Source organism: Pogoniulus pusillus, chromosome 5, assembly GCF_015220805.1.
Source record: "Pogoniulus pusillus isolate bPogPus1 chromosome 5, bPogPus1.pri, whole genome shotgun sequence".
NCBI classification, from domain to species: Eukaryota; Metazoa; Chordata; class Aves; order Piciformes; family Lybiidae; genus Pogoniulus; species Pogoniulus pusillus.
This window is the reverse complement of record NC_087268.1, coordinates 12,498,098-12,522,122: the sequence shown is the minus strand read 5'-3', so window position 1 is coordinate 12,522,122 and position 24,025 is coordinate 12,498,098. Positions and strand designations below refer to the sequence as shown.

The window sequence follows — 24,025 nt, the reverse complement described above, 5'->3', positions numbered from 1 at the left end:
GGCTGGTTCGGAGCAGGGCTGGGGTTACCCTGACATTTCTGGGACCGCGGCCAGCCAAGCAGGGAAAGGAAAGAAAAGACGAGTCTTTTACAATTTGCTTTTGTCCAAGTGTGGAGAAAGGGGAAAGGGAAGCGTCCTCTGGTGTGCGTTGGTTTTTTTTTAGCATCACATTCCTGGGTTTTTCTTCAGCCTGGAAAATATATTAGTGCTGGTGCTTTCCTCTCTGGAAACAAAGGAGCTAAACGGGACTGAGGAAGTAAGGAGTGGGAAGGAGGCTCGGGAATTTTAAAAGAGAGCCTCGGAGCGGTTGGGAGTTCCCTTTCCTTAAATGAAACCCCTGCCTGTGTGGGTAACCGGTACAGCAAAAAGCCAGACCTGCAGGTAAATGGAGAAGCAGAGCTCCCCAAGGAAATTTCCGCTAACCTCATCCCACTTGTCACGGAGCTGAAGAAGAAGAAAGAAACTGAAAAGACGTACGAGGAGGCAGGCTCTGGGATCTCTTGGGCTGCGTCAAGTTAAATCGCCGGGCAGCAGCACATCTGTATGGCACTGGTCTCCTTTTGAAGGAAAAAGACGTGAAACCTCAGCTCTGGAAGGGGAGCTTCCCTGAGAGCGTAAGTCTTGAGCCAAACTCTTGGCTTTCTGCTCTGTGTCCTGCAGCCTTTCCCTGAGCGTGTTCGCATGTGTGTGTGTGAGGGCGTGAGAGAGACACCCAGAGGGATGCAGATCGCAGCGTCCTTTTGAACAGACAGAGTCACGTTACAGATGGATAATCTAATTTTTTGCATGAAATGGTCCACTTTGTGCTTTCTGAAAAAATAACTGTGAACTGTACAAAGGCAGCAGGGCAGGACTGAGGTGTGAGCAGCGCTTTCAACTCACGACTAGCCAGCTTGGGCTTTGGGGGTTTTAATCACTTGCGCAAGATATCGGCAGACCGTTAACATCTCACTTTCTTCTCCTTCTCCTCCTCCCCTGGAGCAGATTGCACAATGAACTGGAGGCCAGCTCTCAGCTTAGCCCTGCTGTGGGCAGCGTGGCTAGCGTGTGGCTCTGAAAAAACAGAGAGGCTAGCAGAGAGAGTGAGCCATGGAGTTAGGAAAGTGCCCCTGGCTTACAGGGCTCCAAGCAACCTCCTAAGAAGGTCTGGAGAATCCCTGAAGAGTTCGAGCCCAAATCTACAACACCCTGTCACCAAGAGGGATTCTTCAGCACCTCCAGAGGCGCCTGCCAACATCCTGCAAAGGGAGGCACGCTCCCAGGCCAGGGGCACAGGGACCAGAATGAGACGAGTACAGAGACTCACAGCTGCAGCCAAATACTCCAAGTCCGAAATGATTAAAGATGAAGGGGTGTCTTCTGCCTCACAGTCACGAGTGGTACGCTTCCCTTCAGGATCAAGTTCACCCAATGTCCTGGCCAGCTTTGCTGGGAAAAATCGGGTATGGGTCATTTCTGCCCCCCATGCCTCTGAGGGTTATTACCGGCTGATGATGAGCCTGCTGAAAAACGATGTTTACTGTGAACTCGCCGAGAGGCACATCCAGCAGATTGTGTTGTTCCACGAAGAAGGGGAAGAAGGAGGGAAAGTCAGAAGGATAACCAACGAAGGAAAAATCCTGGAGCAGCCACTAGATCCTGCCCTCATCCCTAAGCTCATGAGCTTTCTGAAACTGGAGAAGGGGAAATTTGGCATGGTGCTGCTGAAGAAAACTCTGCAGGTGGAGGAAAGGTATCCTTACCCTGTCAGGCTAGAGGCCATGTATGAAGTCATTGATCAAAGCCCCATTAGAAAAATTGAGAAGATGAGGCAGAAAGGCTTCATCCAGACTTGCAAAGCAGCTGGGGTGGAGGGACAAGTGGTTGAAGAAGGCAATAACGGGGGCAGCACCCAGCCTACCCCTGGTGGTGCGCATGTCCAGATATCAACAAGGAAGGAGGAGCCCAGGAAGAGTAATAATCAGCCAACAAGGACCAAAGCAGTGAGGAAACCAATGACAACCACAGTAACCACTCCTCTACCTACAGTAAGGACTACTACCTTCCCTCCCACCTCCACAGCTACCCATGCCAACACCCGTGCAGCGACAACAGCGATCCGGTCCACCACAACAACCACACTCCTCCCTACCACACAGAGAACCTGGACCACAAAGTCACATTCTACCACAGAATACCACAGGCTGCCAGTAGCCCCTGATGCCACCACTCCGCGAGTCACAGCTTCCGAGGATTTCTATTCTCCTGCGTGGAAGGCAAACCGCAGGGACAGGCAGCGCAGCCACCTGGAGAAACACGCAGTGGCCACACGGAGACCAAGCCTGGCTGCACACTATGACAGCTTCACAGCGGTCCCAACAGCTCCCTCGGTGCGCTATACAAAGGCAAATGGGGGTAGGTTTAAAGATAACAGAACTGACAGAAAGGACTATAGCCACAGAGACCTGAATGTCACACCAGGGCAACACAAACCAACTAAGGCTAAACCACCAAAAAAGAAGGCCCAGGAAAAGGTACTGAGCAATGAATATGAAGATAAATATGACCCCAGCAAGCCTGCCAGTTCCCATTTAGAGGAAGAGTTTGCAGCAAGAAATATTCCTCCAAAGAAAGGAAAAGAATCAAAGAAGCATGAGAGAGTAGATAAACCTGAGAAGAAGAAGAAGAAGGACAGACCTGACAAGTTGCAGAAGAGTGAGAAGCACTCCAAGAAGGACAAAGCTGAGAAAAAGAGCAAGCAGGACAAAGATCGTAGCAAGAAGAACAAGAAGGGGAGCAGAACTGAGAATGAGGATTTCCCTAAGCCAAATAAGAAGCCTTTCCTACAGCCTCCCAGGAAGTTGGTGACTGACCTCCTGGAGTACTTTGAAGGCAAAAGGAGACTCATTGTAAGTAACTCATTCATTCGATTACCAAAGTCATCTCTCCCTCCTCGTGGAGTTATGTGGAACAGAAAGTTTATAGTGGTTCTGTATTACTCCTTTTTAGTGCTCTTGGTTAAGGGGTAAAATTTCTAGACCCTAATGATCATTTCCAATAGGGAAGGTTTTGCAGCCTCAGTTGGAAATCTTACATGCAGTATGAACATCAGTCAACTAGGAATTAAGCTAAAACCTCTTCCCAGACACTGCCAGGAACTACCATATAGCTGTCAGATTATTTTGTTTCTAGTGGCTATGTAGGTGTCAGGATCTGTATAGTTATGATCGATACAATGAGGCTCCAGTGTGGATTACATCCATTCATCACTTTGGGGTACTTGCCAATGTTACCACATTTCAATGCTCAGTGTGCCCTGCCAGCTGGCACACTTGCTTTACATTGGTGCTGGTGTCCTAAAACTGGAAGCAAGCCAGGTAGCTTGGCAGTGCTGGTGCATGTCTGACTGAGGAGATGCACGAAGGCATACCATCAGATGCCCTGAGGTAGGGTTGCTACATTTGCCATTCTTTCTGTTGAGAATTTGGCATTCAGATATCCTAGACATCTTCAGAGATATTGTGCAAAACTTGGTTTTGTTTGTGTTTTTTTCCTCCTGCTGTTGTTATTACATTGTAACAGTATGGTAGCTTTTCCAGTCTGAGAAACTCAGCATCCTCTGGAGTCATTTGTCCCAGGGTTTAATGCTGTTGTGTGTTTTTCCAAATACTTATCTGAAAAAACACTTCACCTGGGACAGGAAACAGCTTAGCTGTAGTACAAATGTTTTTCCTGGCAGATGGCACACACCATGAAAAGCACACTTTGAAAAACAGTTCTTCAAAACTATTATTATTGTGGGAGCTGTTTTCTTGCAATTATTCCACTGTGAGCTGGCCTGTTTCGTAGTTATTGTCCAACAAACAGTGTCACAAAAACAGCTTTGCCTCTCATGCCTCATGTTCCAACACAAATAGATAAGATGCCAAACAAAGATTCTGGGAACCGTAGAAGTCACAGCATGCTTTGGGTTGGAAGGGACTTTTAAAGGTTGTCTAGTCCACAGACACCCACCACCACTACAGTAAGCAGGGATATCTTTGTCTTGAACAGGTTGCTCAGAGCTCCCCCATGCAACCTGACCTTGAATAGGGATAGGGCATGTGTACCTCTCTGGGCAACCCATTCCAGTGTTTCACCACTCTTTGTGAAAAAGTTTCTTCCTTATATCTTGTCTGAATCTCTCCTCTTTCAGTTTAGAACCATCACCCCTTGTTCTGTCACAACCTCCTTTCTGTAAGTATTCAAGGCCAAGTTGAATAAGACTGAACAACTTGGTTGAGTGGAAGGTGTCCTTGCCCACAGCAGGAAGGTCCCTTCCGACCCAAATCGTTCTGTGATTCTGTGACCTGTTACATGATCTTCCCAGGGACAGAGGTACAGTGTTTTCCTTTCTAGCCTTCTTAAAAAAGAGTGCAATATATCCTTTCTTCCAGTCACTAGGGACTTCACCTGACTGCCAGGACTTTTCAAGTATCATCAAGTGGCTTGGCAACTACACCAGCCAAAAGTCAATTTCCCTGAACAGGAATTTAATTGGACCATTATTTAATTGGACCGCTGGAATTTAATTAATCATTCTGCTGATGATTCACAGGCCTGAACAGAAGGCCATTTGCTTTTCCCCTTCCCCATTCTTCCAGCTGTAGGGGCTGTGCAGAGCTAGCAGACTTGTATTTTCCAACATGTTGGAAGTAGAGAAAAGACATACATTTGGAAAAGTTGGACTTGATTGAATTTTCCAAATAGTGCCTGTCAGTTACTTTACAGCTAACACTTAGCCAAATCAAAAGCTCAGAGAAACTGCACAGAAGTTATAGATCTTGGAAATTTGGTCATATATCTCAACTTGGTGGCTTCCAAGAATGAGTAGTATCAGGACAAATAAAACCAGATTTGTAAAAAAATCACAGATGTCAGGCTGCTACTTCCTTACTCCAACACAGTCCTGCCAACTTAAAGATTGGTCTCATATTTGAGCCTTCTAATACCAGGTCACCTTTCAGCTGGATCTCCAAGGAAAGTGCTGCACAATCTCAGGCTGTCAGGCCAAACTTCACTGAAGACAAATGACTATGCCACAATGCACTTCATTTTACCAGTATTTAATACCATCCTCTGCCTGATTTTTTGAAGTCTCTTGGAGAGCAGGTTTGATTTTGTCATCAGTAAAGCAGTGTCTCTTTGCCATGCACATCACTGTAGAAATCAAGGAACTTCTCAAGCTTCTTTAAAACCACACCACCTATCAAATTGTCCAGTTCCCTCAAAGTCAGTCTTTCCAGCTAGGTGAACTCAGTCACTCATGAGTCTCCAAACTCCTTCTCTAGAGAATTGGTCCATGCTGCTGCAGAAGTGACTCTACCTGAGTCATTCCCCATCACTGTACGTTCACCTTGAATAAACTTACTCCCAAGATTGTTTCAGGCTTCTCTCAAAAGTCTCTTGAGAAGGATGTGGTATTTTAAGCCTTAAACATTGCTGAGGACTTCAGATTGAAAGTCTCACTGTGAAGTGGAAAGATCCAGAATTTTGAAGACTATTCTAAGTTCAATAAATCACAGAATCACAGAATGATAGGGTTTAGAAGGAACCTCTGGAGATCATCTAGTCCACTGTCCCTGCCACAGCAGGTTCACCTAGAATAGGTTGCACAGGATGGCATCTAAGGAGCTTCTGCATGAGTCCAAAGACAGAGGCTCCACAAACTTTCTAGGCAGCCTGTTCCAGTGCTTCATCACCCCAAATGCAAAAAAGTTCCTCTGGATGTTTAGATGGAACTTCCTATGTCCAAGTTTGTATCCATTACTTCCTGTCACTGTCACTGAAAAAAGACTGGCCCCATCCTCCTGACACCTATCCTTCAAGTATTTATAAGCATTGACAAGATTCCCCCTCAGTTTCTCTTCTCCAGACTAAAAAGCCTCAAGTCCTTCAGCCTTTCTTCACAAGATGTTCTAGTCCCCTAATCATCTTTGTAGCCCTTTGCTGTACCCTATTGAACAGTTCCCTGTCCTTCTTGAACCATGGAGCCCAGAACTGAACACAGTACTTCAGACATGGCCTCTTCAGGGCAGAGTAGAGGAAAAGGAGAACCTCCCTCAACTTGCTGGATGCACTCTTCTTGGTGCATCACAGGATACCATTGGCCTTCATGGCCACAAAGGCACAGATACAGGACCCAGATGCACAAACTGAGAAAAAAATGTGTGGGTTGTGAGTCCTACAGCTCCATTTCTCTATAGTGAGGCTTTTGTTTCAGCCTTACTAATGCTGAGAAATCTTGGCTTAGTGAGTTTGGGGTTTTTGTTAATTTCTCTGGTGATGCAATTCTGACAGTTTGTGTACAACATTCCATCTGTACGTACACATACAAAAAGGTCCTTGCAAACATAGATTGGGCATGAGCTCCACTCAGTACAATTACTTGCCTTCATTCAGTGTCATCTTGGCCAACCCTTGTAATACCATTTTTGATGTAGTTAAGCAGACATTCAGACATGAGTGCACCTTCATCAAGCTTTACAAAATCTTTTTAGGTGAGAAGGCTCCAAGTCTTCCTCCATCTTCCTGAATGGCAACTCCCATTTCTGCTTGGGTTGAAATAATTCTGGCACAAAGCTTCAATTTGAAGTTTGTTTTGCCTCTTGAATGTTCCTTGCTTTGCTCTACAGGGTTTGACAAAGCAGGCTAAATGCAGACCTGACTCTGCGTTCCTACTTGCGGCCTCCAAATCTAGGAGGGTGATATAAACCGATGGTCTGGTTTTGATCTCAGTCCTCAAATCCTTTCATGATCCTTTTTTTCATTTGAAACATTTCTATGCAATTTAGAAACAATGTGTTCCATGTTATGGCCCAGAAAACAAATCCTCTTTGTGTCTGACTCTCGTTCACCTTCATGTCCCAGCGCTGTAGTTGTGCCAGGAGGACTTTGCATTAGTGACACTCAGATCTCCTAAGCTCAGCACACTGATGAACTGGATTTATAAGGAGTATATCATAAAAATTAGCCCCCAGGCCCTACAAACTTATGAAGGCAGCCAGAAGATGACTGCACCTGTTGAATAAGTTTGCAGTTGAAGGATTCAGGTGGTTATTTATGACCTTAAACCATAAAATTTTGATTCAGATTCAAACTCCTTTTGTGTTTGGGGAGTCAGTGGCAGATGCTTGATTCAGTTCACTGCTGCCAGTTAGAATGATTACATTGCTGGACCTGCAGCATTCCCCTCCACTTTCTGCTGGAAATTGCTGTACAAGATCACTGTATGTTGTCACACACACATAATCCCCCATTCCCTGGAGTATCTATCTGAGCCTCAGTCACACAACTTATATGAAGGATCTAATTTGTGTGTTTCAAACTTTTTAAAAGTTCCATCTTTGCAATTGTTAGGAAGTTTTGAACTAAACTGTAGATATTTTCATACTTCTGCTGTAACTGTTCCTTCTATTCTCCCCTCATAGTCATGGCTTCTCAGCAAATTTAAATCCCAAAAGACATGACAATGGCTTAGAACAAACAAAAGCTAGATCAGCAGTTTTCAGATGTGGTCTCAGTGGCCTTAGCAAGTCTTCAAGGTCTTCATATGGCCATCAGTTACATATATATTCATGTAGCCCTAATTGGACTCCTTGACTGCCAGAACAGTCATTGGGAGCCCTGCCTGGACCACAAAATGAGGCCAGAGCAGCTGCCATGACACTGCTGAAGGCTGTGAGGGAGACCTGGTGGGATTATATGGGCAAAGGATAATAGATTGTATGGGTTTGTGTAAAATCCACTATCACTTCTTCTACCAGTGCTATGGAAAGGCAGTGCAGGAGCTAGTGCCACCAACTGGCTGTGCTTCCAGAGGTTTTTCTGTGGCTGGTTGAATAACTTTGCATCAGGCCAGAGGCTAAAGGTATACTGCTTTGTTTGCAGACAGTGACTAATTTTCCTTCAGTAGAATACTCTTCTGCTTCATTTCTTATACTAAACAAGCTTTTTTGTTTCTGCTACCAACCAGCTGATCACAACCCCCAAGGCGGACAACAACATGTATGTACAGCAGCGAGATGAGTATCTGGAGAGTTTCTGCAAGATGGCCACCAGGAAGATATCAGTCATTACAATTTTTGGCACCATGAACAACAGCAGCATGAAAATCGACCACTTCCAGCTAGGTTCTTTATCTTTTAATGATTTATTTCCATGTCGTGGGGAAAATACAGGCAACAAAGGGAGAAATCTCACCGGCTTTAGGTCAAGATCTAAGCAAGATCATTTGCTGTGGTCCAGCTGCACTTTCAAACTCATTCTTTCTCCTTCCATGCTAACTCCCCTGATTTTGCGTTTACTTCAGTGTGTCTGGTGTTTTCCATGTTTAGGTTTTCAGTCCTGTAGCTTCAACATCTTCAGCTTCCTTTGTGGGAACTCTTAAAATCAGTGAAACAGCGAAAAGGCAGAAAAATGTGATGAGGGCATGGGACAGAAAAAGAAGATTAGGTTTATCTTCACTGATATCATGGAATAGCAGCCTCAGTGTCTAACTGAATGGCTGCCCTAACACAATGCTTTCCACTCTTGGCTTTTGCAAGACATTAGCCATGGGTGGCTAGGTACTGGCTAGCCTGATTTATACACTGCTAAAAGAAACGGGCTGTTGTCATGAAGGATTGGAGACTGGGGACAGGAAATGTTGAAGGGAACTGCTTGAGATTACAGTAAAAATTTGGCCCAAGTTAATTCTGTTTTAATCCTACCATGGAACATATTCTCATGCCTTTATGCTCATGGAAAAAGCTTCATTTTTCATTGGCATACAAGGTCTAAACCCAGGGCAGAGTGAGGTGTAACAGTTTGACTTCTTGCTGTTCCTTCCCCTCCTAGGATCAGCTTTTCTAGGTTTAAGAGCTGATTTTGATATATTCACAAAATGAATTCACCTGGACCTCCACGGTAAGGGGAGATCCAGGTGTGTTTTCCCCTCTCTACTGGTAAGCAGATGATCTAGAAGTCTTCAACCATAGTGTTTAGGCATGGAAAACCTTAAACATTTGCACCAGTGCACCTGATATCAGAAGGTTAACATCTGAAGTCCTATCACTTCTCTTTACCCGTAAAGCAAGACAGAGTAGTGAAATACTGGGATAGGTTGCCCAGAGATGTGGTGGAGGCCCCATTCCTGGAGACATTCAAGGTCAAACTTGATGGGGCCCTGAGCAATCTAATGTAGTTGGAGATGTCCCTACTCACTGCAGGGCACTTGGGCAAGATAACCTTTGAGGATCTCCTCCAACTCAATGCATTCTGTGATTCTATGCCCAAAGTGACTGCTTATTGCTGGTCATTTTAAAGATGTTTATCACAATGAACACAGAGTTTTTGGAGGCATCATAAATCAGACTATGCATGAATTGCACAGTAGCACATTCAGCTACATTTAGTAGCACCTTCTTTACATCCTATCAAAAACAGGGTGATACTGAAACAACTGGTTCAGGTCTTGGAGAAGTACCCACCAAAACCAGTGAGAACAGTAAGTTTTGGACAAAAACTTCAGGTCAAACTCCAGAAAACACTTAAGCTTAGGTGTCTCCTAAATCATGCAAACACTCTCATTGCTGTCTACATCTAAAGGTTAACAGTACCATGAATGCTCTGCTGGACAAAGGCAAAGAAATAGCATAAAAACTACTGGGTTTGCTTAGAAGTCCACCACATCTGTCTTCTGGAAATTCATCTGTTTTTACCAGACTTTGGGAAGAGATATATGGTGGAACAGAAGGCTCAGGACCACAACAGCCCCAGGATATTTCAGGTCTGACATACAACAGGCCAGAAGATTACAGATTTATGTCTGGCTTCCAGCCATACTTCTGCCACTTTCAGAGGGAGAGGGCCTAGTGGAGGATCACTGCATCCCTGAAAAACAGCGAGTCTCAAATTCTGCCAGACTGCCCATTTGTGCACTTCCTTGACAAATCTGGAGCAGCACAGGGTTTTCCACATCAGGCCAAAGTTACTTAAGGTCATTTTTTTTTTTTGCCTCTAGACCCATATGCCTGCCAGTGAACTGTTTAAGATTATATTTAGCTCCAGTCAGGCTAATAAACACACATTCACTCTGACACAGACCATGCTCTTTAAGTCTGTTCCAAACTTAACCTACACCCAAATTTTTCCCAAACCACATAAGTGTATGTAACAGTTCAATTCTCACAGGAGAAATTAGAAGAAAAGAAGGAGAGTTAGAAGGGTATAAGTTAAACTTTACATGAAGTTCACATTATGTTTTTGTCCAAAACACCAAATCCTGAGCCTTTTCAAAGTTTAAATAATATAAATGCTTTTCTATTCCACATTCATTTCTCCCCTGCTCTACATGCTTGCATGGCCTCTTCATGGCTGCTCTGTCAGCCTCAGAAGTAGCAAAACTTCTTAGGAAACAGTTTATTCACAGCATTTATATTGTAGTAAGCAGCATTAGCACTCAACACAGTTTTTGGAGGCATTATAAAATCAGACTATGCAGGACTTGCACAGTAGCTCATTCAGCTACACTTAGTAATACCTTCTTTACATCCTATCAAAACCATCCCATATAGATGGAACAAATCATTCTCAGGTATTTTCCCTTCAGGCTGCTAGAATGGGAAATCAGCATCAGCAAGCAGATGGAGGAATGATACAGCAGGGTATAGAGAGAGAGTTGAAGAGCTTGGAGTGCAGTATTCAAGACACAGTAAACACTTTCTGTTTTCTTAGAAGTTCTGATTTCTCAAAGTCACTAAAGCTTCTATGTAACTTTTTAAGACTGGCAAGGCTAATCTAATGTCCTGGCCAACTTCAAGTTGTTATAGCTATATTTTACTCCTTCAGATTGCCAGTCCTGTTTCATTTGGATATGGTGTTATCCACAGTTGAACAGTTTCTATTTTATCTTCTACAAGCAGCTACATTCCAGGAGCTGGTGCAAGGATTAGCACATGCATGTACATACATAAGCACATTGAAAAAAAACCTAAAAGATCTTTCTGGGAACAAGCAGGCAGCCAACAGTTTCCAAAAGCAAGTAGAGGTGTTAAATATTGAAGTCCATGTGTCCTAGGATTTTAACACTATATTGAGACTGAAAATGGAACAGTTAAAGGCCACAGCATCATGCTGGTGCTTTTGAATATCTTGCTGTAGTGGAAATTCATAACCTGTATGAATTATGACTCTTAATTTCTGTATGAATCTTATTTTATTGTTATTACTATTCAAAACTGGGGGAAATTCCCTGAGGTTCTTTGGACTTTCAGTCAGCAGGAAGCAACTGCACAGAATTAAAGAGTTTAAACTGTCAGAACTTGGAAAGCACCAACACAAAACCAGGAATAGTTCTAACTATGCTTATGGAGTCTCGGCATTCTCTCCAGCATAGGTACTCATGACTCTTTTGGTCCTTGAATAAGTCTCCTGTGTGAAAGATGCTTTCAAACTCGAGATGATCCCAGGATAAACCACAAATATTTCAGGCAAAAGGAAGATGCTGCTAAGCCACTAATGCGAGCTGCAACAGGCGGCTGCCTTCAACGAGCTGCAAATGAGGTGAAATATCAAGGCTCCCTGCTGAATGCAGAAAGGCAGGGTACAGAAAGGTGTGGTTTCTAAATCATCTCCCTTTATATACTTGATTTGATAATCAAACTGGCCAATAGGCACTAGCACCATTGTTCTGGCCAATGGATTCAAAGCTTTGTGCCTCCTTTGGCTATGCAGGCATGGTGAGGGTGGCACAAGACACCTGACATGTGCTGCTAAGCCCTCTAGACCTCAAGGCTTTGCTCATCTACTAGCTCCCAGACCCCAGCATGACAGGAGAAGGAGAGGCAGGGTTAAGTCTGCCTGGCAGGGTTTATGGCCTACCAGGACACTTGCCTAGGCAGTGGAAAGAGGGCTTCTGGGAAATTAATTTCCCTCTTTCTTTTGAGATGAAATTAAAGACAGAGTGCTGTGTGATTTAATTTCTATTTTATTTCTCTTTCTCTCACATTAAGATAATGAAAAGCCCATGAAAGTGATAGAGGACGAAGACCTTGTGGATCAGCAGCTCATCAGTGAGTTGAGGAAAGAGTATGGGATGACCTACAATGACTTCTTCATGGTGCTTACAGACACGGACATGAAGGTCAAGGTGAGGGTTCTGACTCCTTGAAATAAAAGGCATAGAAAAATATGAAAAAAAAAAGAAAAACCCAGGAAATTACATCGTAGGCTTGTGTGCAAGACACAGAAGAGACTGATGCAGGTCTTGGTCATTTCTATAGGACAAAGCAAGGGACAGTAAGGTAAATTTTTAGGGATTAGGTAGGTTTCTTCATTCTCTGCAGCTGGGAGATTTCAGAAATGTTTGGCTTCTGCTGGAATGGTGAGCTGATGCCATAGGAATAGGACAGGCACCCCTCCCCCACCATTGGCAGGGATTTCAATGTAGTACCTGGTATTACAGAGCTTGGCTGCTCAATGGGATGGCAGCTGAAAATATGAACACTGAAAATATGCCACTTCCAAAGAGCAGTCTGACTGCAAAACCAGTAACATTTCCCATGTTTTCTAATCTGTTTTAAGCCATGTTAACTGGGTGCAAACAGGAATACTCAGGGGCTCATTGCTGTCTACCACTACCTGAAGGGAGGCTGTAGCCAGGTGGGGGGTGGTCTCTTCTGCCAGGCAACCAGCAACAGAACAAGGGGACACAGTCTCAAGTTGTGCTGGGGGAAGCATAGGTTGGATGTTAAGAGGAAGTTCTTCATAGAGAGAGTGATTGGCATTGGAATGGGCTGCCCAGGGAGGTGGTGGAGGCACTGTTCCTGGAGGTGTCCAAGAAAAGCCTGGATGAGGCACTTGGTGCCATGGTCTAGTTGATTGGCTGGGGCTGGGTGCTAGGTTGGAGTGGATGATCTTGGAAGTCTCTTCCAACCAGATTGATTCTGTGATTCCATGATTCTCTGTATATCCTGCAGTGCTGTGATGCATGCAGAAAGACTGCTAGTATGTGCATTCTCTTATTCATCTATTCCTTTTTTTGCTGAACAGCAATACTATGAAGTGCCCATAGCTATGAAGTCTGTGTTTGATTTGATCGACACCTTCCAGTCACGCATTAAAGACATGGAAAGACAGAAAAAAGAAGGCATTGTCTGCAAAGAAGATAAGAAGCAATCCCTTGAGAGCTTCTTATCAAGGTATTACCTTATATCCGTATCTGTTGTTAGTTCTAATAATTATTGTCTTATTGGACAAACACCCACCCAAATGTTTCTCCCTTTTATTAAATATAGTTTCTCAGTTTTTACAGTGTGAAGCAAATGCAGAGGTAGCCATAGCTGGATGCAGTCTTATACTGGGCACTGCAAGTAAAAATGCATGTTTTGAGGAAATGGCCTGAAGTCATGCCAGGGGACGTCTGGGTTGGATATGGTGAATTTTTTTTTACTGAAGGAATGGTCAGGCCTTGGAATGAGCTGCCCAGGGACTTTGGTAGTGGCATCACCATTCCTGGAGGTGCTCAAGAAACATGTGGATGTGGCACTTTGGGACATGGTTTAATGACCATGGTGGTGTTAGGTCAGTGATTGGACTTGGTGATCTTACAAGTCACTTCCAACCAAAACAAAACAATTCTATGGTTCTATGTTTCCATTCCATTCTATGGTTCCTTCACTGACTGATTGAACATTCTTCGGACACTAACTTTGTGACCTCCACCATTCCATGGAGATAGTAACACTAACTTGCATTCAAAGATGTTAGCTCAGTTCTGAAAATATGAAGCACAGTGTTTTATGTGTTTCTATCATCAGTCATCTCAATCTTGTTAAGCCTAGTCTAATCCCCTCCATGTAGCTCAAATCAGCAATTAGTTCTCTGTAACTTCCTTCTTATCCTGCTTGAGGGAACAGTTGGTCTTTGCCAGTATTAGTCACACATATTATTAAAGGTCTTGCAGATGTCTCTTGCAAAATGTTTGAGAGACCTTCTGCAGAAAAGACAGTTTTAGTTCTGTTTAGTTCAGTTTAGTGCAGTCTTAAGGCATGTTACAGCTCTATCTGCAAGACCTACATTTCAGGCAAGAAAGCCACCTGGACTGTGGGAATTCAGATCCACAAAAGAGCTGTGCAGCTACAGCACTCTTTGTTACTGAATACTTTACATGAAATTAGGGCTAGCCCATAACTCTAGGGTTTACCTGCTACTACCGCATCCTCCTCAGCTGCTATCAGAATCCATGGGAACACACTGCTCATGCTAGAAGGCTATAAATATAACTGAGGCAGCATGCTGGAACTTCAGGAGGAAAGGAGCAGCAGGTAAATGAAAAAGTTTGTTGCTTCACAAACATTTTAAAAGTCAATAGCTGCTTCAACAGAAAGAGAACCTTTAACAAGATTCACCCCATCCAATTCACCACCTCCTGTTTAGAGCTCAGTGCTTTCATCTTCAAGACCACCAAGAAGAACCACAGTTTGGAAACAGCTGACCAACACAAGACTGAGCTTGTGTGCTGGGAAGTGACAGGCCTCAAATTCTCCTTTGCTTGGAAACAGCCCTGGTAATAAACACACATCAGAAAAACAGGCAGGAGAAATGCAGAATGTTTCATCTATAAACAGAACTGTTGCTGCAGAGAATGCATTTGTTGTCTGTGAAACAAGCACCAGGCTTTAAACATTGGGTGGACTTCAGCAGCCACATTAACTGGTCAGATTTCCAGCAAGACTTGTTCCAGCTTTGTCCAAGATTGTCTTCCCAGCTGAACAAGAGCCCTGGCATCGTCTCCCTGATATTGCTCACTGGGGAGGTCAGTTATAATAATGCAAATATTGTTCTTAACTAGACTGCCTGGCGTGAAAGGAGGGCCAGAGATGGCTTGAATAATGCTTGAAATCCACATGCATGGGGAAGAAATGCTTCAGTTTGTAGGGAGGAATCCCCCTCTAACACCAAGGCACTGGCTGTGCTGCTCTCTGGGCTCACAAGCAAGATTGGGGTGCAAAATAGGTAGAAGAGAAAGAGAAGCTGCATATAGCAAGAGTGTGGTAGGTTTGTCAGGACAGGAATATTGGCCTATGGCTTCTGGTGTGAACTGACAGCTGTGAAGGACTGAGTTCATTTCTCACTGAGATGTAGCCCTAGACAAGCACACCAATTATAAGGACTGCCTGAGTGAGAGGGATTTGTAACCTCATAGAATGATTTGGGTTGAAAGGGACCTTAAAGATCATCTAGTTCCAACTCCCCTCCTCCATGGGCAGGAATGCCTCCCACTAGACCAGATTGCTCAAGGCTCTATCCAACTCGGTCTTGAACACCTCCAGGGAGGGGGCATCCACAACCTCCCTGGATGTGCTGGTTTGAAGCTAATTGGAATATTTTAATGAGAGAAATTAGATTATGGGCAGTGAAAAGAAAACTATTGTGATGTCTTTCACTCACTGGTTTTGTATAAAGGCAAGGGCACAAACACAGATAGCGACACTGGACAACCTGTTGCAGTGTCTCACCACCCTCACTGCAAAGAAGTTCTTTCTAATATTGAGTCTAAATCCATCCTCCTCAAGCTTCAATCCATCCCCTGCCTTATCCTATCACTACAAACCCTTGTAAATAGTCCCTTCCTGGCTTTCTTGTAGGCCCATTTCAGAGATTGGAAAGCATCTGTAAGATCTCCCTGGAGCTTGGGTGGCTTTCAACCCTTTTCAGCTCTTGTCATATCTAAAGGAGATATTAAAAAAAATCAGCAAGAAATTAAGAGTATCTTAAAGTAGCTCAGAGATAAATTTCCATCCTGATTTATGCCCTAGACAAAGTATGATCCAGTGTTTATAATCTTGGTCACTGTTTAGAGGTAGCCAGGTGATTTTGCTGTACTAATTATCCCAGATTATTTTTTTTCCTGCATTTCGTCCCTTTCCTCACACCTGTGATTCTTGATGCTTCTCATTCCCATTCACCCAGTTGTATTCCACACATTCATGTCTTTCCACTGCTCCTCCTGGGCAAGACTGAAATTGCAGAAATTTGCTTTTTAAGGATTTACTTTTTTAGTTATAAAAACATGCAGTATCTGTCAGTCACCAAGACAAAGACATCAGCATTCCCTCCTCTTTCAACAACTTCTTTTGTGACTTTGAGCAAGTTCCATCATATTTTTATGCCTCTTTCAAGGGGAACAGAATTGAGCCTTTGCATTAGCTGTTATTTTGAGGTCTTCACATGGCAGCCTATTATTATAACAGAGAAACATCTGCATCCATTTAAAACATCATTTCCTGCTATAAAAATATCCCTGCAGCTTTGCAAATTCCTATAAATGTGATTTATTTAGGTTTAATGGAGAAGTACCTCTACTCAGAAGGAAAAAAAAAATGGGAGGGGGGAGGAAGTGTGGGTTTTGGAGAGTATTAAAACCCCTATAGTTAGAATTTAAGGCTTCAAGTGTCATTATGGTATTGCCTTTCCTTAAGAGGATAGCAGAAGGTACTCCTTGTGCAAGGCTTTGGTTAGATGGGACATGCCATATTAGTAAAAAAAGAAAATCCAAGCTTTATCTTCTTGCCCTCTGCATACCTTTTATAGCCAAAGGCTCACACAGCCACGTACTTACAAACAAGCTCAGATTTAGAGCCACGTTCAAAAGGTATTTTGAGCAAGTGTGGTATAGGTCAGGTCAGTGAATGTTTACACAGAAGTATGAGTTATGCCTGAAACGAAGATACACCCTGATTCTCAGCTCTTGGACTGCAAAATAACTCTGCAGTTCCAGCAGTGGTGAATGACGTAAAAGCTAAGTGGCTAGTGAGAAATTCTACAGGGTTTTTTTTCTTTCTCTTGAATATACACATCTCAGAACCACTGAAGGGAGCTTTAAGCAATGATTGTAAGCTTTGCAGTGTTTGTTCAGCAAAGCAGCAAAACTGCAGATGTTTCTTTGGGAGTTTTGGAGTTGTAAACTTTGAAACAGGCTTTATTCTTTCCCAGTGATGGATAGAACTGGGAAGAGCTCCCACCCAGCTGTTACTTAGAAGCTGTGAGAAGTATGACATATCTCAGCCTACAGAGAACATAAATGTCGAGAGGATTTGAATCACATGTCATGACCATGCCCTGCCACACTCTTATCTCTTTCCAGGTTCCGTTGGAGAAGGCGGTTGGTGGTGATCTCTGCTCCCAGTGATGAGGACTGGGCTTATTCTCAGCAGCTTGCTGCTCTCAGTGGACAAGCCTGCAATTTTGGTGAGTCAAAAGAAATTATACTCCTACTTCTTTAAACCACATCCTTCCTGGTGATGTGGATTCCTTTGCTCAAGCCTGAATCTAGACAGTCTGATAAGTCTAACAACTAAGCAGTTTGCCATATCTTCTGCACATCCAAATGGAAAAGACATTGCTATGCAGGTAGTGTGCCTAAGACCACTAAACAAGGTGCTCCCTGGAATCATCTCTTTGAGGCAGAACAGTTTAGCAGTCCAAAGCTTCTCTCCAGGCTTGTACTTCAGAAGATCAACTATATTTTCTATTTCTTACTGCACAAATTAACGCAAGTACAATGATTTGGGAAGGACAGATCCACTAATACCCAGCTCAGAACCAGCCTAAGTATCAAGGAGATGAATGGACATCAGGCTGTTTTTTTCCTTTTTTGTTCCTGCTTCATTGCCAATATCTGTAAAGCTATGAATGGAAGCCACTATAATCCAGTAAGGATCTTCCCAGCCCTCTAGGTAAGTTCCAAATACATAGCAGAGAGAGATGGGCTCCTCCAGGAGGCAACTGAGAGCAAGAGCCAGAAACACTGTTCTAGATTTCCATTGTGAAGCCCAAAGAGACTTACTTCTCACCTCATGTTTCTAGCAATGCAAATACAGTACAGGGCCTAGATTTGTCTCACACAACAGAATGAAACAGGTCCCATACAAAAGCTACTATTTCAATATATTTCAGTTGTGCTTCAAGAGAGATCTGCACAGTATTACTGCTGGTTTATTGTCACCTGCCTTTTATTCAGACCCTCAGCATCATCACCTTTGGTAACTACCAGAGTAAACCGTGATATGGATCAGTGTAAAATGCTTTCTAAAGAATGAAATGTAACCAAGACAGTTAATTCTTCCCATTATCTGATAGGTAACACTGTAAAATTCTTTAGAGACTGGAATGCAACAAAAACAGTTAATTCTTCCCATTATTTGATATAGATCAATGTAAAATTCTTTAGAGAACGGAAGGCAACCAAACCAGTTAACTCCTCCTATTATTTGCTAGAGATAGCTGGAAGGAGATCCAATGAGTTCCTAAAGCATTTGTCCTCAATGGATATTTTTACTAAGTGATAGGTTTCCAAGCATCTTACCTCTAAGTTGCAAAAAACCCCCATTCCATCAAAGATTTTGTAAGTCATAAAGGAACAGCTTCTACAGCCCCCAGGGTCTGTCTTCAGAGCAGAGGCAATAGTCCAAGCCTCTGACCAGAACAAATGAAAGAAGTGAATGCCCATCATAAGTCATTCCCTGCAGTCATTTGGAATGTGACTATCTCTAATTACTTTGCTGTGAGTACCTCAAGTAGCAGCTTTACTTATCACAATCCCCTCCCTGTTCCCCGTTTCGGGGGGCTGATGTGGCTGCAGTAATCAACACAAAACAGAGAACCTTTAGATGAGACAAATGAGGCATGAACCCCAATACTGCTCTAGCAATGGAATACCAGAAGTGCAGACAGCAGAGAATCTCAGAGGCCTTCTCAGTAGTCATTTATTACAGTGTTTATGAATCCCCTGCTTTACAGAGTCTCAGAGTCCACTTACAGATGAAGCAACAAATAGAGTCATAGAGTCCCTTGCAGACAAAGTCCAAAAGCCCTTAACAGATGAAGTAGCTAAGGCAGCAGGATAAGTCCTGAGCAGCATCCCTAAACTAAAGCTCTACCCAAAATACCTAACCAAAGAAGCATCTATTGCCTGAAGTTCCTGATTTTTATACACTATACCTTATGCCCAATCAGTAAAATCCAACTACATATATCACCTAAGTGTGCTCCCAATGAAAGGTGCCAGCATGGCAGGAGAGCTGGCTCTGCAGCAGCATATTCTAATCAAAGGGTGCCAGCATGTAAGGATGTTGTTCTTGGCACACATAGTGTGCAATTGGTCAGCTAAGGAGTCTTGCACTCTGCACATGTCCAACAGCTGTTTGCAGAACAGTGGCTGCAACGTTACCAGTGAAAAAACAGTGCAGGAACATTCTGAATTTGGGGAATGGCCTCTGCACTTTAGTGGTGTTCTGATCTTTGCATCCCTTTGCAAGAGGCACACCAAATGCTCTTGTCTCTGGGACACTAGGAACAGCTTTTGTGCAACTGATAAGGCAGTTACTCAACACAATAACTTATTCCCATGGTTGAGACAGGTGAAGTGACTGGCAGAGACTCCATAAAGATCAGTTAACTCTTTCTCCTAGGCTGCAGGCTTATACTGGATCCTAATTTAACATGCACAGACCTGGTTGATGAAACTGAAATCTGTCCAAGAATGAGCAGAATTAGCTGGTCTGACCCAGAGCCTTCTTCATTTCCTCCACAGGTCTGCGCCATATAACTATCCTCAAATTGCTAGGACTTGGAGAAGATATTGGAGGTGTCTTAGAGTTGTATCCAATTAATGGTAAGTGACAGTTTCCAGTTTCTTCAGTACTACCCATGGAAGGCACCGCAGAGGGCTGAGTGTTTCTTTGCTATAATTTCTTTAGAGGGATGGGCATGACTGTGGTTTTCTCTTTCTTTTTGCTTCTCTTAAGAAACTAGATGAGACAAAAGCAAAAAGCTGTCTTGGTGCTCCTGTGCTAAGCATTATATAGCTTCTTCAGAGCCCAAATATCATCTGGAGGTCATCTCACATCTCTAAACAGACAGTCCCAAATACAATCTTCTGCCTGCCTTATTGTCAAAGACAAAGGAATGTTTGTTCCTTTTACATGCTCAATGTTAATCAGGGGTAATAGAAACACAGACTTGGAGAATTCTCCTATAGAGGTCTTCATTCACCTTCATTGAATGGTTCAGCCCAGGAAGGACTTTTTAAAGATCATCTAGTCCAACTCCTCTGCAATAGCCAGGGACACCTTCCACTTAATCAGGTTGCTCCAAGACCTGCCTAATCTGATCTTGAACACCTTCTTTAATGGGGGATCTACAACCTTCTTTGTGCAACCTGTTCCTGCGTTGCACCATCCTCGGCCTAAAAAAAACCTCTTTTCCTTTAATCTAAATCTACCCTCTTTCTGCTTAAAGCCATTACCCCTTGCCCTGTCTCTATGGGCCCTTGGTGAAAAGTCTTTCTCCACCTTTATTAGAAGTCACCTTTAAGTGTTCCACTTGCATCCCAGCAGGCTTCTTCAGGTAGCTATTATTAGGAGAGCTCACTGCCAGGGTATATTTCAAATGCCATAGGTTCCTCTACCACCTAATTAAAACAACTGCCTCCATCAGTGGAAGAACAAAGAAAGGAAGAAGCTTATTTATCCCATCACCATTCCTACTGCTTTGTGCATGAAAGCATATTGGTCCTTCTACTGCATACAATCAAGTGCATGCCTAAGAAAGAATAAGAAGAGACGACACAGATGTCACACTTCTTCCATCCACACTCTTGCAGCCTCTGCTTACTTTTCACTGAAGGACTTCATGACTTTGGTTATCATTCTTATTTATTAAGATCAGCAGATCTCTTTTCAATGTATTTGCCCTGAACATGAGTCCCATGATGTTGTTTGATATGCTTTATCTCTTGTGTGGAGAAAAAGGTAAACATTTCACCCCTATCTATCCCTGCAGCAATATTCACAATCTTGTAGACCTCTCACCAAAGCATTTATTTCACAGACTTCTGTCTTTACTTGGTCACCTCTCATATAGAGTTTACTCCAACCTGTGATCAACTTTGTTGCATTTCTGTTTTTTTTTCCACCTGTTCTACCATATTTTTTTGAGGTGAGAGAACCAGAATTCCATACAATGTTCAAGATGCACACAAACAACAGGTTTCCATGGAGACATAATCATTCTCTGCTTTGTTTGTTATTATTTTCCTCATGTTTGATAACACCTGCTTTGGCTTTTGACCATTGGCCTTTCATAAAACTGTCATAGCCCCAAGATCTCACTGCCAAGTGGCAATCATCAGACTTCACCCTTTCTTACACAGAGTTAGCAAATCTTTCACCACATGCATCATTTCACTTCAACCTGAATAAAATTCCTTCCATAATTTTACTGACCAGTCACACAATCTTACAAGGCTCTTCTGCAATGCTTCACAATCATCTCTAGTCCTTACTCCTCTGAGTATCTCCACATTCTCTCTACACTTCCTGACCCTCACACTCACACCTTACAAATATATTGAACACCACCAGTCCCAGCAGAAAAAAATGTGAAACTTCAGTGGTGGCCTACCTCTGCTCTAGGAACTGATCTTTCACTCCCACCTGGTTTCTGCTTCCTTTTGAAGCCTTCAGGAAATCCACAAAGCCTGTATCATCCAGACCACCCTTAGCCACCTACTTGCTGACCTCCTTTAGAGAGTCTCAGCAAGACTGTAAAGCAGGATGCCACTTGTAAGATTGCTGTTGCCAAGCCGAGTATGTATGTGTCTGTGCATGTGTATAGGTGCCCACTTGTCCTAGTTGTCTTGCACTTTCTACTCATTTACCTAACACTGACTTCATACTTACAAACTTGGAGTTCACCAGGTTTTGCTAGAATATGTACTTTAAAGTGTCCATGATGTCTACCACATGCCGTATCTCAAGAGGGAAGCTCTATATTGCCACTAATGACCATTAAATTCTCCACATTGTCACACTTCAATTCTTGTGATTTCTTTGACTGTGCTTCTCACATATGCCCTCAGTGACCCAAGCTGCACAGAAGCCAAAGAAGTGTATATGTGTTTGGTGACAAAAAGGTGTGTCACAGTCTAGTAGCTTCAGCCCGACTAATCTAACAAAACCATTTACAAGCACATCTTTAGTTCACAGTGGAGCAGCTTCATTTTGGAACCAGGAAATCCTGAGCTTGTAAATGACAGGTATCTGACATGGTTGTGTCCTACTTCATGTTGCTAACTCACCTACTAAAATATCAATGCTGGTTTTATCTTAGGAAGCTCTACTGTAGACCGAGAAGATATCCCAGCTCATTTGGTGAAAGATATCAGAAACTATTTCCAAATCAGCCCAGAATATTTCTCCATGCTTCTGGTTGGGAAAGATGGAAATGTCAAATCCTGGTATCCCTCTCCAATGTGGTCTATGGCGATTGTGTATGATCTGATCGACTCCATGCAGCTTCGGCGACAGGAAATGACAATTCAGCAATCTCTTGGCATGCAGTGCCCAGATGATGAGTACGGTGGGTATGGGTACCATAGCTATCACCAAGGATACCAGGAAGGTTACCAAGATGACTACCGTCACCATGGAAGTTACCACCATGGATATCCATATTGAAATGAGCAACTTAGCCTCCAACTGCCCTGTGTCTGTCTTCTCATAGCTATCCAAGCAATAGGTGGCCAGTTGCAGAAAGTCTCCCTGGGCCACCATCCATGCCTCGTTCTTCCACTGTTCAATCAAGGAACTTTGGTCACTTGCCTTCTTAAAAACACAGAAGCCTTTACAGTGAAGCAGTTCAAACCTGTAGTATTGAAGCTTTAAACAATAAAGACTCCTTCATATTTTTAAACTTTTATAAACAAAGGGCACCAGCAAGTGCTGTTTGCATTAAAACCAATCAACCAACCAACCAAAAAATCCCCAAACCCACAGTCCCAGTCCATGGACACTGCTGTGGGGCAGGACACAAACTGTCCCACAAATATTGCAATGCTCTTCTTAGTATTTTTTTTTCTAAGGAGAAAAAAGAAAAAGAAATATATTTATTGGAAAGTGAGATTGCATTGTGCTCATGAAGAGATGCAAATAATCACACTTCAAGACTAACCCAGGAAAGGAAAATTTAAGAAAGAAGCATGGTGCAGGCTCTTTAATAGTAACAGCAATAATAACAAAATCCTTTTGAAGTACCTTGTCTAAAAAGACAGCTTCCATTCTCAGTGCATTAACGTTGTAATTAGCAAACTCTGTCAATGAAAATAAGAATTTATGGCTATGGCAAGATTTGTTCCAATAAAATACAGTGTAAAGTTCTTAACTACAAAGCTTGCTTGCTGCACAGCCATTTATTCTTTTAGTTAGAGTTCAGTCCCTCTTCTCTTTAGGTCCTGCCCTCATGGGAGTAAAATCTGAGTTCAGGAAAGCCAAGGGGAAACACCAACCATAGGTAACATTGCCTGAGATACAGAAACCTAAAAAGCACTGTTTTTACCAGGAAAAAAAAAAATTCTCATTCACATATATTTTAAATCAGTTGTAACTATATAGAGAGCTCTATAATAATGTTTTTAATTAAACTATTGCTCTAAATTTCAATTTTCCTTCTATCTCTTCTTCTCCTAATGGGATGTGATAGTTTGGGAGTTACCTGCCCCCCACACACTGAAGAAAATCACCCAGACTAGACTCAGGCAAGTTGGAAATCAAAATGAAGCTTTATATTTACAGCTTAGCACAACATACAAGCAGGTATTTATAATATATACAGATATATACAGGTCAAAAGGTAATACAGAAACACAACAGCCCTCCCAAAAACCAGAGTCCCCAGGAGGGTCTCCCAACCAACCCTTCCACCTCCTTTCCACCCCTCTACCTTACCCCATGCTTTGCCTTACATTCAAGGTGAGTTTGGAGAATTGGCCAGGGAAGTCAGGAAGCAGAAGGATTAGTTACACAGACAGCAGGTTAGGGAGAGAGGGGAGGCAGCCAGAGCCAGAGAGCAACTCTGTTATCTATATTTATGTTCTTGTTTTTATCCATCTCAGCGAGCCTATGAGTGAAGCAGACATCACCATTGTTTCCTTTTCATAGCCTATCATCTAATTCTTCTTACCAAA

The 24,025-nt window shown here is 43.0% G+C and overlaps 1 protein-coding gene across 1 annotated transcript; it reads left to right on the top strand.

Annotated features, from left to right (window-relative positions):
* CCDC80 (coiled-coil domain containing 80) lies at positions 1-23,230 on the top strand. The gene is made up of 8 exons (XM_064143242.1): positions 1-614; positions 985-2,888; positions 7,994-8,150; positions 12,012-12,148; positions 13,051-13,199; positions 17,147-17,250; positions 19,595-19,675; positions 22,174-23,230. The coding sequence occupies exons 2-8, from the start codon at positions 993-995 to the stop codon at positions 22,518-22,520; spliced, it is 2,871 nt and encodes a 956-aa protein (XP_063999312.1). The 5' UTR covers positions 1-614; positions 985-992; the 3' UTR covers positions 22,521-23,230.
* The last annotated feature ends 795 nt before the right edge of the window (positions 23,231-24,025 follow it).

What these genes read in the sequence shown, in the direction of transcription:
- CCDC80 (XM_064143242.1), top strand. Translation starts at nt 993, where the DNA reads ATGAACTGGAGGCCAGCTCTCAGCTTAGCCCTGCTGTGGGCAGCGTGG. An exon ending in AAGGCAAAAGGAGACTCATT is followed by an intron (nt 2,889 to 7,993) that starts GTAAGTAACTCA and finishes GCTACCAACCAG; the next exon opens with CTGATCACAACCCCCAAGGC. An exon ending in ACACGGACATGAAGGTCAAG is followed by an intron (nt 12,149 to 13,050) that starts GTGAGGGTTCTG and finishes TTTGCTGAACAG; the next exon opens with CAATACTATGAAGTGCCCAT.